This window comes from Atractosteus spatula, chromosome 1 (genome assembly GCF_055471065.1).
Source record: "Atractosteus spatula isolate fAtrSpa1 chromosome 1, fAtrSpa1.hap1, whole genome shotgun sequence".
Taxonomy (NCBI): Eukaryota; Metazoa; Chordata; class Actinopteri; order Semionotiformes; family Lepisosteidae; genus Atractosteus; species Atractosteus spatula.
In genome coordinates this window covers 34,925,225-34,942,676 of record NC_142706.1, presented here as the reverse complement: position 1 = coordinate 34,942,676, position 17,452 = coordinate 34,925,225, and the positions used below count along the sequence as shown (strand labels likewise).

Genomic DNA, 17,452 nt, shown 5'->3' with positions numbered 1-17,452 from the left:
TTTTTTTAAAAACAGGTTATTTTGTAATTCCAGAAACATTGAAGAGAAACATATACAGATATAAAGAGAGTTTATAAACTCAAACAAAGATGCAGAAAGAGCAGTCTAAAACGAGATCTCAGAGTCTGCGCCCCAGCATTGAGGAAGAATAGCATTGTTTCCTAAGACAGTATGGAGAGACAGAAAGATGGTTCAGATACTTCTGAGACAGCATGGAGAGACAGAAAAGACACTAGAACAAAGACAGATGAATATGGCAGCAACAGACAGCAAAGGATGGACACTGCAATTTGATCGCTGTGCAGTGGTTCTAAAATTCAATACTTAAGGTTGGCTATAACAAATGTAAATCACTATATTAATCATTTCGTACAGGTATTGCTTGCATTGTTTGAAAAAATACAGTATTAATATCTATATGTGTTTAGTCAAAGGGATTTTGGGTAAAACTTTCTATTTTAAATAGAATGAACTGTTTTGACCTTTTTCAGATTTTTGAGACAGTGGGATCTTCCCATACCTTGCTAGCAGAAGTGTTTGTTCCTGTCCCAGAGACAACAGTCCTCACAGGGAGTGCCCCCTCTGAAGAACTGGAGTTCAGCAGTAACCAGCGTGTCATGTTTGACCATGAGGGGGTAGGCAGTGGTAAGTTTTAATCATTCTCTCAGATTAAACCACAGAAAATGGAGTTCTTATTATCAAAAGGAAGCAGGTTTATCTGAATAAATAAAAAAATTGTACATTGTCATGACAAAATAAAACGCTTTGTGTTACCAAATGTTTTTACAAAGTTACAAGACATATTTGTGAATAAATATTGACTAAAGGAGTTATAATACCACAAAAGTGTAATTGCTGTAGAATAAGGGTTTATTGAATGTTACATATCTATATATCCTTGATGTCTGCATTTAAAAAAATCACAGTTCTGGATTATGCTTTTAATATGTCACAGTATAATAATGCATAAATATACCATACTTTTATCAAGAACAAAAAATAGGTATGCACAATCAGTTTTTAGTAAGACAGGTGTTTCAAAACTTTTCTCCTAATTTTAAGAATATCCATAATTCTCTTGCATTCCAGATGTGCCCTTTTCATTTGAGGCTGATGGCAGTAACAAGCTGATCTTGTTGACCTCTGGTAAATTGTCCTGCAGTGTGTCTTGGGCTGTGGGAGAGAACAGTGTTCCTCTGGTCCCCCCTGTAGCCCAGCAGACTGGGGGAGTACACAGGTATCTATGTACTAGCTGACAAAGTATGATATACTGTATATGAGAATCGGTCAATAGATAAAGGGAATGTTGTTGTTTCTAACAGTGCATGTGTGTAATACATTGTGAGATATTTAAGTACAGTAACAAGTAGTTCTTGTCAGCTGCTTCCATATGACCCTTCAAACAGTAACAGATACAGCATGCTACATACTATGGAGAACTATATTGAAGTTAGGTCTATTACAGTGTTCAGAGGCACTCACAGCCATTGTTATTCTGCATCATGGCAAGAGCTAGGGTTAGTGTGCAGTGCATTGTGGAGTGTGGTTTGCTCACTGACCTTACAGTCTGGAATTTGCACTGTGCAAATTTCACTTTTGGCTCAAAGAAGATTAGAACCTTAATGATGACAAAAAGGGTCTTAGGGATTAGTCAATTGAATTTTGTTAGGGGGCCATCATTATCCTTGTACAGCTCATTGCAAGTTTATGAATGTGCCAGAGGACTATATTGAAAACTGAAAGTCTTCTGAACCCCTGAAGTGAATTTGTGAATAATTCACCAGTGCACTTCACTTACCGCCGTATATTTTTTTTCAGTCAGTTACTGTTATTTACATTAGAAGACTAGAAAGCATGTATTTGTGTAGCCTTAATCTAGACAATAATGTTAAGTGTAATTGAAGTGATGGTGGGACCAGATGGGTGTAAATGCTTTTTTACTGGTTTAAAACTGAAAATGTTTTCAGCTTTTCGAACATTACATGTAGTGTACCAAATATAATGTAACTACATGTACATACCAAATATTAAGTACTATTTGAAAATTGTTTGACAGATGTTGTACTTAATTAAGCTGTTTTAGCAGATTGATTGAATTCAGTAATCTTCATAAACTAATTCTTTATTCTTGCCCCGAAATTAAACTGCATAGAGAGAAAAGACATTTGTAGAATAAAGTGTACTTTATCCTTTAAAGTATCCTTCATCCTTTAACATGAACGCATTACAAAAGACAGTGTTTATGACAAAATGCATTGATTTCAAATGGTGTTTTTTTCTCTTTGAAGTGCACTGAAGCAGCTTGATGCTATTGCATGTATTGGAGCCTCTGGATTAAGTGACATGAAGAAGCTGGCAAAATGGGCAGCTGAGTCCCGTCTGGATCCAAATGACCCCAGTAATGCTGCACTTATGCAGCTTCTAACTGTAAGAGATTAAGATTTATCCTGTTATCTACCCAAGTACCTGCAGTGTCAGTGAAATGAAGTTAAAGGCATGCTATCTGTCTGCTGCCAGACTTTCATAAACTCTCAGGGTCAAGTATTACATGAAAAAAAGTATAAACTTTGGTAGAGATTTAAAAATATATATTTATTTATATATATTATATATATTATATATATTTTAATATATATATAAATAATCTGTTAGAAAAAGTGTATTTGATTTGTTGTAATGTAGCAGTGGTTTTGGAAGATATTTTATTAAGAAAAATAGTGTTGCTCACGCGTAAATATTATTCCTGCAAATTATTTTGTTTCTGGAAATGTTGACCAAGTGAAATTTACAAACTAAAAACATATTGTTTTTAAACTCACAGACAGCAGAACATTTTAAGAAATTTTGCAAGGTAGTTTTAAACACTCTAATTTAAAATGTAATTATTCTAGCTCTTCAATTTCTGTAGTTACGTTTCTGTAGGTATTTTCATAGCTCCTTGAAGTGACTTATCAAACCATGCAAATTAATCAGCAGGAATGTTATTCTTTCTTTCACTATCTTAGTTGTGTTGTAATCTCACTACTGTTGTTGCATCCCTACTATTGTCACACTGGTAAAATTGTGTGATTGTGCGGGATTAGATTGCCAGCAGTGGGGAGGTCCGTGTGCCAGACTTCTTCCGACTGGAGCAGCTGCAGGAGGATTTTAACTTCATCTCTGAAGAGGAGTTTCAGAGATCCAAGAGGTTCAGGCTTTTGATGCTGAGGAACCAGGAAGTGACAGAGTTTCGTAACTATAAGAAAGTACCTGCATTGGACAGGGAGATCACGGAAAAGGTGTTCCAGGTCAGATTTGTTTCAGCTATTTATTGTCTATTTTCTATACAGCACCTAAATAATATATTAATATTGTTAATTAGATATTATTTGTTAAAATGCCAAAAGCTACAATAATGTATTGAACTGTTAGTCACGTTGGACAAGTCGATAAGTCCCAGAAAATAATAATAGTGGGCACTTCTGTTTTGAAATGTAGCTCTAGCATTTTAACTACATGCTTCAACCTGAGATTTAAGTGTTAAAAATTAAAATTGCAGTTGAATATATTTTCTTTTAAAAGAGGCTGAAAAAGTAGAAGTCTTTAATCGGAAAAAAAATAGAAATGTCAGTATCCTAAGTGAAGATTCTTAGTACCATTTGTGCAGAATTTCTGTGATAGAAAACTTTTTGCTTTCCATTCAGGAATATGAAAAAAGACTGCGTGAGGGAGAGGTCATTGATATGAAGGATCATTTGGATGCTCACAGAGCACTGGTAGCCAAATATCTGCAAAAGGTGAGAGAAGTGCATCCTCTTAAGTTTTTAAGACTGTGATTTGTACTGTTATTTCTGGGTTACAAAACACTTGTTTCTGTTAAACAATTCATGTAAAATATCTAACTTATTAAAATGTCTGCACTTATCATCTGTATTTTAAATCTGTGTGCCACTATATAATAATCCTATTATTTGCCATTTGATAAAAGAACTGTGAGGGGAAAAATGCACACAGTTTGGTTTTTAACTTATTTTGTGTTATGTTTTATCATTCAATAATGACACTAGTTTTCCCCTGGTTGACAAAGGAATTTGCATGTGCCAGTTTTCTGTAGGTGTCAGTGGTAATTCATATTGTTTTCCTTCCTAGGTCAGAGAGGCTGTGATGAATAGGTTTCTGATAGCAAAGCATCATTTTATCTTGTCTGACCTGGTTGTAGAAGAGGAGGTCCCCAGTATTGGGTAAAAACATGGATTCAAATACTTTTACTTGTATACTTGTTTGCCATTTTGCACCAAAGCCATCACAATTGGTTCTGCATTTTCGTGGTGTATCATTTTAGTGCCCTTTATGTTTAGTATAGCAGAAGATGAAAGTATTGTGAATTGAAATACATTTTTTATTTCTGATTGAATCTTAATCTTTTCAGCTTCATTAGAAATTTAGTTTCAGCTAATACACCTGACATCTTTTGAAAGTTGTTGACTGTGTTTGCAATGTCTTATTTTACCACAGGAATTAGGTAGAGTATTTTATTTTACATTTTTAACCTAATAGGATCCCTTTTTGCACAGTGCATTTGCTTTTTCCAAGATGTCATGGAATTCCCTTTCCAGTATAAATGAAATGTATATGCATAATTTTCTTTATGACCCAGATCTTTCGTGGACAATTGGAATCTAAGAGCAAAACATATACAAAAAGACATACAGTAACATTTAAGTTGAGTCTAAGTCCACACAAGTCAGATACTGAATCTACATATATATAGTTATACATATATATATAGTTTTGGAAATAATTATGGAAAAGTCTATATATAATTGTAACTGTGCTATAAAATGATTTTGTGTAAAAATAAAATTACAGTACTGAAATATAACAGTGTCATTGGTTATCAGGTAACAGGTAAAATGTCAAACATATATATGTAGTGCCTTGCAAAAGCATTCAGCCTCTACCAACAATATCACAGTTTGAATAATTACAAGTCACGTATAGGATCCTTTTCAAAGTTCTGACAAGTTTGTTGCGGATAGGTGAAGAACTGCAGTCATCATGACTCACCATAAATTTTCCATTGAATTCAAGTAAGGACTTGACTGGGCCAGTCAAGGACATTCACTCTCTTCTTGACAGACAGCCTTAGTCTGGTCATTGCCATGCTGAAATTACCCCGGTTTAGAATGCTGGGTATCTCTTGTATGTTTTCCTTTGAATTCATCTGCGCTTTGTACTCTCCATTTTCCCTCCATCCTGACAATCTTCATAGTCCCTGCTTATAAGAAGCATTCCTGTACATGATGATGCCAACACTATGCTAGACAGGTGGGATGGACTGACTGGATAATGTGCTGTGTTGGGCTTGTGTCAGACATAATGCCTTTGCATTTATACCAAAATGTTAATTTTTGTTCTGCCACATATCTGCTGTACATCTCAAAAGAGATTGAAGATGAGTCCTGTTCAGTAAAGGCATCTTTCATGTCAGTCATCATCAGAAGCCACCTTTGTGTAGGGACCAGGATATTATCAAATTTACAGTGTCAACCCTAATCTAAGCTTGCCTGGGATCATATTCAATTTAATGCTTCTTTAACCTTGTTTCAAAAGGTCTTTTTTGTCTTCATGGTTGATTTGTCATTTCATTATGTGCGTTTCTTGAAATTCAAAATCTGTCTTTTGATGGAAACTTAATGAGACAGGTTTATTTACTGTGAATTCAAGTTTAACCAATTTGATTATACACAGACAGAGATTATTATACTTTTTCCTGTGAACAATCAAACTATTCTTTTGTATCTGAACCGATTGGCCGTAGCCAATAGAATAATCAAATTTTCTTTAAAAGTCCAATTTATATACTATTAGCTTGTTTTATCTTTATCAGTCCTGTTTGTTTTTTATGATTACAAGCTCAGACCGCAACAAAATGTGGAAACTTTGCAAGGGGTGAAATACTTTTGCATGGCACTGTAGGTATAAGCAGCTCAATGGCAATATTATCACATTTTTTAAAACTCTGCAATACTGTCATATTTATACTTTTTCAGGTTTTGAAGCAGTGTTGCACATCCTGAAGGGTTACCTGATAACTAGTGACCTTATCTACACGTCTTCCTTTGTGTCCATGACTAGCTTGCAGTTTTGTGAAGTCTATGTTGGCATTTCAAGTAGAAAGCCAAAAAGTATTGAACAAACACAACTACTCAAACCATATATACTGTATACAGTTTACATAATATGTTTATATTCCTAAATTAATATCGTTTATGACCTTCAGACACGTTATGCTCCTCTTCTTTTTATGTTCAGTTACTAAAATTTCCCTTTAGTTGAAAAATTCCATATTAATATTTAGTATTAAGCGGATTTAAACATGCACAGTAAAGAGATTTAAATGAAGAAATAATTTCACTAACAACCAGTGCACCACGGGTGCCGCCTGTCGGTCATTTTGGCCAGCTAATCACATACTGCGGTATACCGCGCTAAACTGCAGATAATTCTGCACAGTACCGGGTTTTACCGCACATTTAAATGGCTGCATCTGCATGGCGAGAGACTATGCACAAGTACACATATTGAAGGGAATGCTACAGACACTGAATGTAATATAGGAAACAACGCAACTTATTTAAAGCTTTGATTACAGACTGCAACTTCATTTTATATTACTTTAATTGATGTCTCTTCAAATACTTAGTGAATCAGGATGTAGAATTTTATTTTTGCCATTTAAATTTTCTCTTTTTTTGCAAAAGCTACAAAACCATTTATAAATGGTATTTCCATATGAAAGAAAAGATGGATGTTGCTGTCTTTTGTTGAATAGAAGCATTCATTATGAAGTCAAATACATGCTGTTTCTCTTTTCAGTCAGCATGTGCATATATACTTATATATATATTTAAAATGTTTTATTCTACAGAGTGCTTTGTATTGGATGTGCTGTCTCATTCATGTCCATTCTCTTTTATTTTCCATTTTCTTGGTTTGCTTTGCCTTATATTTTAGTGCTGAGGGATCTGGGTATGTTATGATTGTTTTTTTTTCCCTGCAGTACATTTATATTTATTTCAGTGTGTTTGTCTTGTGTGTAGTTAGTGCTTCACTAATTTAGCTTTAATGGTTTGAATGTATTCTTGTGTTTGTCTTTATATAAGCTTCTTGGAAACATTAGATTGTTTTTTTTTAATATTGTTATCTTATTTGAAAATTATGTTTTGCGTAAGTACAGTATAAGCAGAATAAGTATGAGTATTTGATAGTAGTACACTATAGAAAATAGGGTTTGGTTAGTTTTTAATTTTATGTTTGGTTTCTTGTTAGGGTTTTGGGCATCAATCTTTTCAAATTAGCAGAACCCAAGCGTCCTCTTAAGCCCAGGAGAAAGGAGAGAAAGAAGGTGACAGCACAGAACTTGTCAGATGGTGATATTAAACTGCTTGTGAATGTTGTTAGAGCCTATGATATTCCAATACGGAAACCCCAGACAAGGTAGGTGCCAAAAGAAAAAAAAAAACATTATTTAATTTTGTTCAGTACAGCCATCAAGTTATTTTATTTAAATTTTAAAAAGTAAATAATACTGAAAGAATCTTTTTTCTTAATCCCATGAGTCAGTTAAGAAAATAAAATATTTACAATGACATTTATGGACAACAAGCTATTGTTGCCCACAGATAAACAAAGCAGTGGAAGAAAGAAAAGTAGTGTCAATAAAATGTTAAAATGAAATAAATTGCACCACCATTAAATTTTAACATGTTCATTATTGAATGGAATTGGAATTCAGTTTTAATGTACATCATCATACCTCTCTACGGTTATTTCTCTTTCTTTTGTCTTCATTATAAACTGTGCCATTATAAACCGTCATAATGTTTGCTTTGTTTTTTTTAGTAAATCCGTAGCATCCAAGTCTGCTCGGTCTTTAACAGAATCGTTTACTGGGAATCCATCACAGAGTCCTGTACAGAATAATGACTGGCCACTAAACCAGGTAAACTGTACAGTAAGCTGTAAAGTGTTCTTACGGGAGAGTTAGCATCAGCTGGAGGAAAAATGCACCTCTTTGCTGATTCTTAAAGCTCATAGACATGTGACAATCCTAGGGATTGCAGTTTGAGTATGCTCAGCCGATTGTATACCATAGCCTCCCACCACAGTTAGTTAATGACAGCCCCGGCTCTCCCCTGAACTACAGGGCTCTGCTCTAGTTTTGCTTGTTGGATCACAAGAAATCCCCAAGTACTCTTATTTTCTGTAGATGAGTTTTATTGGAGTTCCTTGATTTACAGCTTTAGGTTTCAGACTTAAATCCAGATAAGTAAGATAATAATTCTTAAACATGATTTGCAAAGGACCATAATTATAGGTTGTTGTTATTATTTCATTACATACAGTTGTATGCCAAAGTTTGGGCACCCCTGGCCAAATGATATGTTTTGTTGAGAAGAAGGTAACACAACCTCTGCAGCGAACACACTTAAACTTGACATATTTCTGTAAATTTTGATGCACAGTTATTATTTATTTGCTAAATTTAACAGATTGAAAAAAATAAAACAGTAAATGTGGCATGTGCAAACTTTTGGGCACTATCAGTCAGTACTTGATAACACCCCCTTTGGCAGAAATCACAGCTTCCAAACGTTTTTTGTAGCCAGCTAACAGTCTTTCTATTCTTGCTTTAGGAATTTTTTCCCACTCTTCCCTGCAGAACGGTTCTAATTCAGAAATATTTCTACGTCATCTTGGATGCACTGCGTGTTTGAGATCTACCCACAGATTTTCAATAATATTAATTTTGGGTCTGTGAAGGCCATTCCAAAACCTTAATCTTTCATTTCTTAAAGTACTTCATGGTTGATTTTTTCATGGATCATTGTCTTGTTGTAATATCCAACCTCTTTTCAGCTTCAGTTTCTTCACTGACTGTGGGACATTAGCTTCCAGGATGATACTTAGTAGAATCCATTCTTCCCTCTACCCACACGATATTTCCTGTGCCACTGGCTGCCACACAACCCCAAAGCATAATAGATCCACCACCATGCTTAACAGTTGGCAAGGTGTTCTTTTCTTCAAATGCTTCTCCTTTTTTCTCCAAACTTACCCTTGGTGATTATAGCCAAATAATTCAATTTTTACTTCATCAGACCACAGCACTTGGTTCCAAAATGCCTCTGGCTTATCTAAGTGTTGTGTTGCATACTTCAGATGTTGACCTTTGTGATGAGATCGCAGGTAAGGTTTCTTTCTGATGACTCTTCCATGTAGATCATATTTGTGCAAGCAACGCTGCACAGTGGCACAGTGGACCAGTGCACCACTACTCCCATGCCAGCTAAACCTTCCTACAGGTCCTTTGCAGTGATATGGGGGTTTTGTTTTGCATTCCTGATCAGTCTACAAGCAGTTCTATTAGAGATTTTTCTTGGTTTTCCAGATCTTGTCTTGACTTCAACAGTTCCCCTTAACTTCCATTTCTTAATGACATTTTGGACAGTGGAAATTGCAAGCAGGAAGCATTTAGATATCTTTTTATAGCCTTCCCCTGCTTTGTAAGAGTCAATTATCTTTATTTTCTGATCCTCAGTCAGCTGCTTAGAGGAGGCCATGGTTGTTGAGTATAAGCACAACACCCTGAGAGGTTCGAAGAGTCGGAGAACTTATGAAGCTCTGGGATTGTCATCATCTAACTTAGATTAAGGCCTAACGAGTCAATTAAGTTCTGATACCTTACAAAAAATTACGTTAGTGGATCAACTGGAAGGGTGCCCAAACTTTTGCACATGCCACATTTACTGTTTTATTTTTTTCAATCTGTTAAATTTAGCAAATAAATAGTAACTGTGCATTAATATTTGCAGAAACATGTCAAGTTTAATTTTGTTCGCTGCAGAGGTTGTGTTAACTTCTTTTCACTTAGAAAATCAACAAAACATGTAATTTGGCCAGGGGTACCCAAACTCTTGCACAAAACTGTACATACATCAGACTTGATTTGTTCCTGTTTCTTGATCATAAAGATAAACGATGATTTTCTTTGAGCGAGGGTTTTGGAGTACAGCAAACAACAATAACAATAATCTTTTTAAAAAAATATTATTTTCTACCAGGTTTTGATTCATCCTTTTGTAGAAGTTACGTTTCAGCGCACTGTGCGACAAACGACAGCAGCAGATGGGCCTAACCCAAACTGGAATGAGGAACTAGAACTACCCTTCAGGTAACTACGGCAGCAGACTAAGATCACAGCCATCCTCGGCATTAACAACTGGTGCCTTTTTTTGCAAATTCTGATGTTAAAATGTCCGAAACCTAACTTTCATTCTTCACTCTCTCAATTACATTTGTTGTTCATTAAAAAGAAACTTTTATGTGGACCAGGTAATTTTTATTGTAGACTTTTATTCGACTGATGTTCCAGAACAAGACTTTTTCCAAACTGCCAGTAGTGTAAAACTGGCTAACTTTTGCTAACATGTATAAATACTTCTATGCTTCTATAAATGCTTCTACACCTGAAGAAGGCTCCACGGCCGAAAGGTTGTGTTTTCTTTCTTCTATTTTCAGCATGGGATAAACCTATTACTTGTTCCTACATCCTTCTTTACTTCTGTTTGTGTCTTTCAGAGCCCCCAATGGGGATTACAGTACAACTAGCTTGCAGTCAATAAAGGATGATATCTTCATCAACGTCTTCGACGAAGTCCTATATGATGTGGTAGAGGTGGGTGGTAAAACTATGCTTGACAAATGTTGACAATATTTTCTGTTTTATTTGACTGAATATGTCAGTGCAGGTGCCGTTGACCATCAGCATCTTGATGTAATTTTTACAGGATGACCGAGAAAGAGGAAGTGAAATTCATACTCGGATTGAGAGGCACTGGCTGGGATCTGTCAGGATTCCTTTCACCACCATTTATTTGCAGTCGCGGGTAAACATTGAACATAATACACCTAATTTAAGATGTATACTCTAAATACATATACTGTACAATGAAACAATTGGTAATCTATTAAACTCTAAGTCCCTTGATATAATGATAAAAAAAGCAAATTGGAATTTGCAGCTGTAATCTGTTTCATAAACTGCAGATGTGATGCAGCATTGCACCTCCATTGCACTTTCATGTTGGTTGTAGGTATTTTAACTTTGCAGTCTACTGAACAAGCAAGTAATAATTGGCGATTAAGTAGCATTCTTTGAAGACATTGCACAGCAGGCATTGATTACACAGATGATTATAGTGTAGGTTCTTGTTCATAGAGTAACAACATTCAACATCAGTGCACCCACCAGTTTTTTTTAATTGATGAATGTTTCAATCATTATAATTGGACTGGAAAATTTAATGTGTGTTGGGCTCAAAATGTAATTTTAAATCATTAATCTGAATTACAATATTTTTTTTATTCTTTTAGGAACAAATAATTTAAAAGTGCTGTAGAAAACAGAGCATGAACTGTTGATGATCTAGGTTCTAAATTGGCACTTTAAGCGTAAATTCAGTATTGAACTTGTTTGTATTTTTGTGTATTTTGTATTTTTTCTGTAGATCGATGGTACTTTTAAGATTAATACACCGCCAGTGCTGCTGGGATACAGCAAGGAGCGCAGTCCGGCTAGTGAGGGAGGGTACGATGCAGTGAGGTGTCTGAGTGAGGGCTCTTACATCACGCTCTTCATCACCATTGAGCCCCAGCTGGTGCCTGGAGAAACAGAGAGAGAGAAGGTACATTCTGGTTGTTTATTTGACTTCCCTACTACATAGTCTGTTTTTTGTTCTGTTTTACTACCAACCTGCATTTACAGTATACATTAAAGTATTTTTTCTTTTTGCATATGCCAGTCTTAATTTCAAATTTTAAAGTGTCCAGCTCTTAACGTTTTGCTGATTTCATAGATTTTCTTTCATTTTTAGATTTTTTGTTCAGTTTGCTGTGTTTTTCTTTAATTTTTGCTGCTATTCTTTAGATGAAGGAGATGAAGGTAAAGTTTCAAAATATTTATGTTGTTTTTAGGAAACAATTCCTCTTTTTGAACAAACGTTCTTCTGTGTTGTGCAGTACACACCTGTGTAGTTTAACACATCTTCTAGCTAGTGTTGTATAACTTTTAATTTTTATTCATTTATTTTTGATGCAGTGCAATTTGAAGCCTTAATTAAACATTCAGTTGAAAGTGTGATTTTAGAGGTTTTAAATGTTTCCATTGTTTTAAACGAAGATGTCCTGGTGTTTGTTTTATCCCTGACTGTTGAAATTCAATCAGTTTGATACCCAGGAAGAAGAGAAGCTTCTGCAGGCAGCAAACACCTTTGAGAAAGAAGCTGCTGCCAAGTTCCCCAGCCGTCAGTGCCTCACTACTGTCATTGATATCAACGGAAAGACAGTCTTTATTACGAGGTACATCAAGCCCCTCAACCCTCCTCAGGAGCTGCTAGACGCCTTTCCCAATAGCCTGCAGGAGGCATCTGTAAGTGTTTGGATATTCTTGTTTGGGCTTTAGGAGTCTGATTTCTATTTGTTTGTGGAGCTAACACTTTTTAGTGTAATTAAAATACCATTATGATATCATAAAGCTTACATTTTATAAGCAAATCTATATTGCAGAGGTCAGAAGTGTAAAGTAACTCCACCATCCTCCTCCTGTGAGAAACACACAAGGAGACTTGAACATTTGGACAATTTCCAGTATTTTTTCTCTGAAGGGCTCTGTGCTACTGCAACAGCTATTGCTTGATGGCTTTTGTTACTTTCATATTACAATTAGGGTTTTTTAGGTTCTATTGATATTAATGTATAACAAAATCAGACTGATGTGTATAAATGGTAATCTCAGTTGGTCACATCTGTTGTATGCAGTATCACCAAATTCCGATTATACTGTTTTGGGCTCGATAACTTGATATTATGATTTTAAATGGTCTGTCCACAGTTTTTTTTCTAGAGTTGCAACCTGCCAATGTTGTATTTAATTAATATGGTACATAACCAAATAATCTAAGAATCTCTTGTGATTGATTTTTTTAAGAGGTTGCTTTATAATCTCTCTTGTACTTCTTCCTGTAGGAATTGGTGGCTCACTATGTGTCCCTCATCCCCTTCTTGCCTGACAGCGTTTCCTTTGCTGGCATCTGTGACCTGTGGAGCACCTGCGATGTGAGTAGCTGAACTAAGTGTTCTAATACTTAAACATAATCGTCTTTCAGCATGAATTCAGCTGCAGGAGAGGTTTTTTTACCTTCAGTGATCTGTGAACACACCCATCTTTGTGTGGGCATTTTAATTTTTAACGCACATTTTAATTGCAGGAAGTGTTCTATTGTTTTTACTTCTTTATCAAAACAATGACATAACCAATAAACAAGTTCACTGATATGGATTCCAAGTCTTTTTGAACACCACCATTTTAACATTCCTTCGAATTCTTTTTGTTTCAAAATGTTTTTTGTTTTACATGAGTTTTAAGGAGGGTTACTACACTGAGTACGTTTGTTGAAGCTGTTATCTTATGAAGCCATACTCTTTTTATTCTGAAACGGTAAACCTGATTTAATTTGTTTTAATAATAATAATAAACTTAATATTATATAGCACCTTTAAATGTGGGTTCTCAAAGCGCGGTTTTCATTATTAACATGGATTTTACCATTTCTGTAAAATTTATCCACCACTTCAAAATTTAGTCATTTCTCCCAGAAGAAATGTATGTTTATCTTTTTTTTTTCACAAATATTGAGCTGTGTCTGCTTTTGATGTCTTGTCTGTCATATGATATCCATGTGTTTACTTCCTGCAAACAATAAAATACATACTGTAGCACACATCAGATGTGTGAATGGAAATAGTGATATTGTTCTGTGAATTCTTGAGCTGATGGATGAATACATGTACAGTGTGCGTAATTTTAATTTGTTTTGTTGTTGTAGCAATTCCTAGACCTTTTGGCCGGAGATGAAGAAGAGCATGCAGTCTTGCTGTGCAATTATTTTCTGGCAATGGGCAAGAAATCTTGGCTCATCATTGGAACTGCTATTCCTGAGGTAAAACAGCTGTTAGATTACCATAGGTTTTCAACATTTACAAGAAGTGCCACTTTTTGCTGGGTGGAATTTGAGTTTTTAGTTTTACTGTAAAATTTTCTAGAAATTCTAAAATATACTATCTGAGCATTGATATTAAATGCTGATATTAAATTCATTTTAGACAACATTACTCAAGTGCACACTTGTGTTTATATTTTACTAAATATTTATTTTATAAAAGTTTCTTTTTTATGAAGGTAGTAGACTATATCTTAATTACTGAATGTCTGACACCAAATTAATGAGTCATCTTACAGTCCTTTTTTGTATTTTTTAAGATCTTTGTACATTATGACCAGTGACCCTTGTTTTCTTAAAGCTTTGAGTATACAGTATACAGCAGCTGCTAGAAAATTCTGTAACTATCATATTGTACATATTGTTTTGAGAAAGTACGTGCACTGTTTGTGTCATCTTTTGTTTTGTGTGCTTGTCTTATTTCTATACAGGGGACGACTGCTTATGTACTGACGTACGAACAAAGTCGATATGTTATTTGGAACCCTAGCAAAGGCCAATATTATGGTCAATTTGATACCTTCTGCCCACTGCAAAGTGTGGGGTGCCTTGTGAATGCTGACAATGTGAGTGCATATACAGGATTCTTCAGACTTGATTATTTATGAACAGTGATTCAGTTTTTAACTACATTATTACTTTATAGGTTTAATTTGAATAATTGTAAGTATTTTACCACTTGATTAGTTTTTTACAGTTTTTTTAAACTTGTAAAAATTCAAAGAGTTTCTAATTTAGGAAACCGTGTATTTAAGTGAGTTTTATCTCAAAAACGTTTTTGTATATCTAAAAATTTCATTTAATTTAAATGTACTGGAGCCAACACGTTGAGCCTCAACCTCAGTTGAGCTCTATGATCCAGTTGTCACAGGTTTTAGCCTGACTCATGTCAATAGCTGACAGATAAGATTTCACAAGAGTCAGCACTCCTGTGGGCAAGCACTACTAAGGATAAGGTGAGATTAGTCGAGCAGGGCGATTTTGGCTCTGGACAACATAGCAACACTTGCAGTGTTTAATAAGTGACCCGTTTCACAAAAACTTTAAAGCAGGTGGTTATAGAATGTAATTCACAAACAGAAAAGGTAAAAAATTGCTAATTATTCAATTTGAAATCTGTCAAAATACTTTGTTTTTAAGGTGTGGTTTAACATTCAACAATATGATGCTCCCATGAGAATAAGTTTTGACATCACTAAATCCAAATTGTGGAGGCCATTCTTTTCAAGAAGCTTTTCACATCCAGGCCTGTCCAGCATTCAGGTGAGGCATGCTGCATGTTATTTATATATATATAACTATATCCTTACTCTAGAATGGAAAAAATGCATTCTTTTCAGTTAAGCTAATCAAATTATGCCATTTATACCTGAACAAGTGTAGAATTATAATTTTATTAACTTGCTTTAGGGATTTTCAATACTTTGATGTAAAGAAAACTATTCTGTATACAGTAGAGGGCGACATAGCATAGTGAGTAAGTCATCGGACTCCCACAAGTGACAGGTTGTGTGTTGTAGTCCCTGCTGTACATACTGTCATTGTACATTTGATGGAGGTTCTTTATGCCAGTTGTTCCAGTTGTATAAGTGCGGACTAGCATTGCTGGGAGGTAATCCCTATGATGGACTGGTATCTCTTCCAGAGGGAAGTCATGTGCTCTCTAGTCAGCTTCACACTACAGAAATTAGGATGAACTCTGAGCTGCTGCTTGTCTAGTATGGAGTTTTCCTTTTTACTCTGTATTCAGAATTCAACATGAATCAATCATTTTACAATTATTTTCTTCACACTGAGCACTGAAATTGGGCAAATGTTTTATGTTTGTAGATGAGGGTCTAACTGACAAATGGCAGCTTAGAATCCCCGGGAAGTCCATTCATCCATTTTCAATAATTCCTTCATCCATAGAGGTGTCAGTATCAGCTGGCAGCAATAGAATTAGTAAAAAATGAACAACCAGTCAGATTTTCAATTAAACTAAACTTAGTACAGTGGCTATATTTTACATAAAAATGCAAGTATATACAGTATATTCCTTTAAACAGCTCTTTAAATTTGTGCTTTTAGATTTACTAGAGAGACAGCAAGTAGTCACACTATCTACAGTATGTTTTTTTAACTTTACTGCTTTCTTTGAATAGCCTGAGGAACTTGTATATCACAAGGCAGACAAAGCTGCTGCAGCAGAACTGCAAGACAGGTAAGCCCTGCATAACAAAAATCTTGCTTTTTTAACAAGCATTTTTGACAAAAAAAATCACTCAAGTTGCCCTTTACAGGATTGAGAAGATTCTGAGAGAAAAGATAATGGAGTGGCGTCCGCGACAGCCGACTCGTTGGAACAGGTATTGCACCTCCACACTGAGGCACTTCCTGCCCAAACTGGAGCTGAGTGGAGGTAAAGATGTGGGTGACGAGCACAGGATGGAACTGCAGAGCCTGTTGGGAGACTATAGGGTGAGTCAAGCCCCATCTTTAGAAAGTTGTATGGTTTTCAATAAAAAATACACAGTGCTACAGCACTTTCCTTCAGCTTAGTCTGAACTACATTAGCTCACTGACCAGAAATTTCCAAGTAGTGGTGCTCATCTGGTTGATTTCTGTGTATTTGGTGCAATAGAGAGCTGTGGAAATTCTGGGGAAGAAGGCTGTGGAGAGATGTGCTCCCCCATTCAACCCAAACTCGTCCAGCCTGACTAATGAAGTATAGCCTTGATGGACTCCCATTATTCCAACAGTTACAGTACAATAATTCAAATAACTGCAATTCAGCATTGCAGCATTTTGTTCTAATAAAACCTCTCCTTGCCTAAATGTCATGATTTAAAAATAACTTCACATACATTTCGGAAGGTGAATAACTTACTGAAAATTGAATTATTTTCATATAAAGCTAAAACTTTTCTTGTTTTGTTTTAGATATCTGGATTTCCAGTGCACATGCCCTTCTCTGAAATAAGACCCATAATTGAAGCTGTATATAGTACTGGAGTTCATAACATTGAAGTATCAAATGTGGAATTTGCTTTGGCTGTTTATGTCCATCCGTATCCAAACAACGTCCTCTCGGTGTGGGTGTATGTTGCTTCTCTTATCCGGACCAGATAGTTTTCTAAAGATTCCACTCTGTACTAATTCATGGGATTTAATGAGAAATGAATGCACTTTTTATCCAAAGACTGTTGTATGCATTTTTTGTATGATGTGAAAAACATGTTTAAAGTCAAATTTTAGATTTAAGATTAAAAATGATGGGAGGAAAATATATCCGATTAATGTTCTGAAATTACAGCATTCTTTTAAAGCTGTGCTAAAGCATATACTGTACATAAATTCCTATGAAATAA

At 35.2% G+C, this 17,452-nt stretch overlaps 1 protein-coding gene across 1 annotated transcript in view; it reads left to right on the top strand.

Moving 5' to 3' along the window:
• Positions 1-17,374, top strand: part of cc2d2a (coiled-coil and C2 domain containing 2A) — a 35,583-nt gene extending 18,209 nt beyond the window's left edge. Inside the window, exons 20-39 of the mRNA XM_088923701.1 lie at positions 492-645; positions 1,090-1,237; positions 2,289-2,427; positions 3,084-3,287; positions 3,684-3,776; positions 4,129-4,220; positions 7,312-7,479; positions 7,885-7,984; positions 10,107-10,216; positions 10,624-10,720; positions 10,833-10,931; positions 11,553-11,729; positions 12,269-12,472; positions 13,069-13,158; positions 13,929-14,042; positions 14,534-14,668; positions 15,243-15,365; positions 16,247-16,305; positions 16,385-16,562; positions 17,025-17,374. Coding sequence (XP_088779827.1) covers positions 492-645; positions 1,090-1,237; positions 2,289-2,427; positions 3,084-3,287; positions 3,684-3,776; positions 4,129-4,220; positions 7,312-7,479; positions 7,885-7,984; positions 10,107-10,216; positions 10,624-10,720; positions 10,833-10,931; positions 11,553-11,729; positions 12,269-12,472; positions 13,069-13,158; positions 13,929-14,042; positions 14,534-14,668; positions 15,243-15,365; positions 16,247-16,305; positions 16,385-16,562; positions 17,025-17,213 — 2,673 coding nt within the window. The 3' untranslated portion in view covers positions 17,214-17,374. The remainder of the gene's footprint in view (positions 1-491; positions 646-1,089; positions 1,238-2,288; positions 2,428-3,083; positions 3,288-3,683; positions 3,777-4,128; positions 4,221-7,311; positions 7,480-7,884; positions 7,985-10,106; positions 10,217-10,623; positions 10,721-10,832; positions 10,932-11,552; positions 11,730-12,268; positions 12,473-13,068; positions 13,159-13,928; positions 14,043-14,533; positions 14,669-15,242; positions 15,366-16,246; positions 16,306-16,384; positions 16,563-17,024) is intronic.
• Positions 17,375-17,452: the final 78 nt, after the last annotated feature.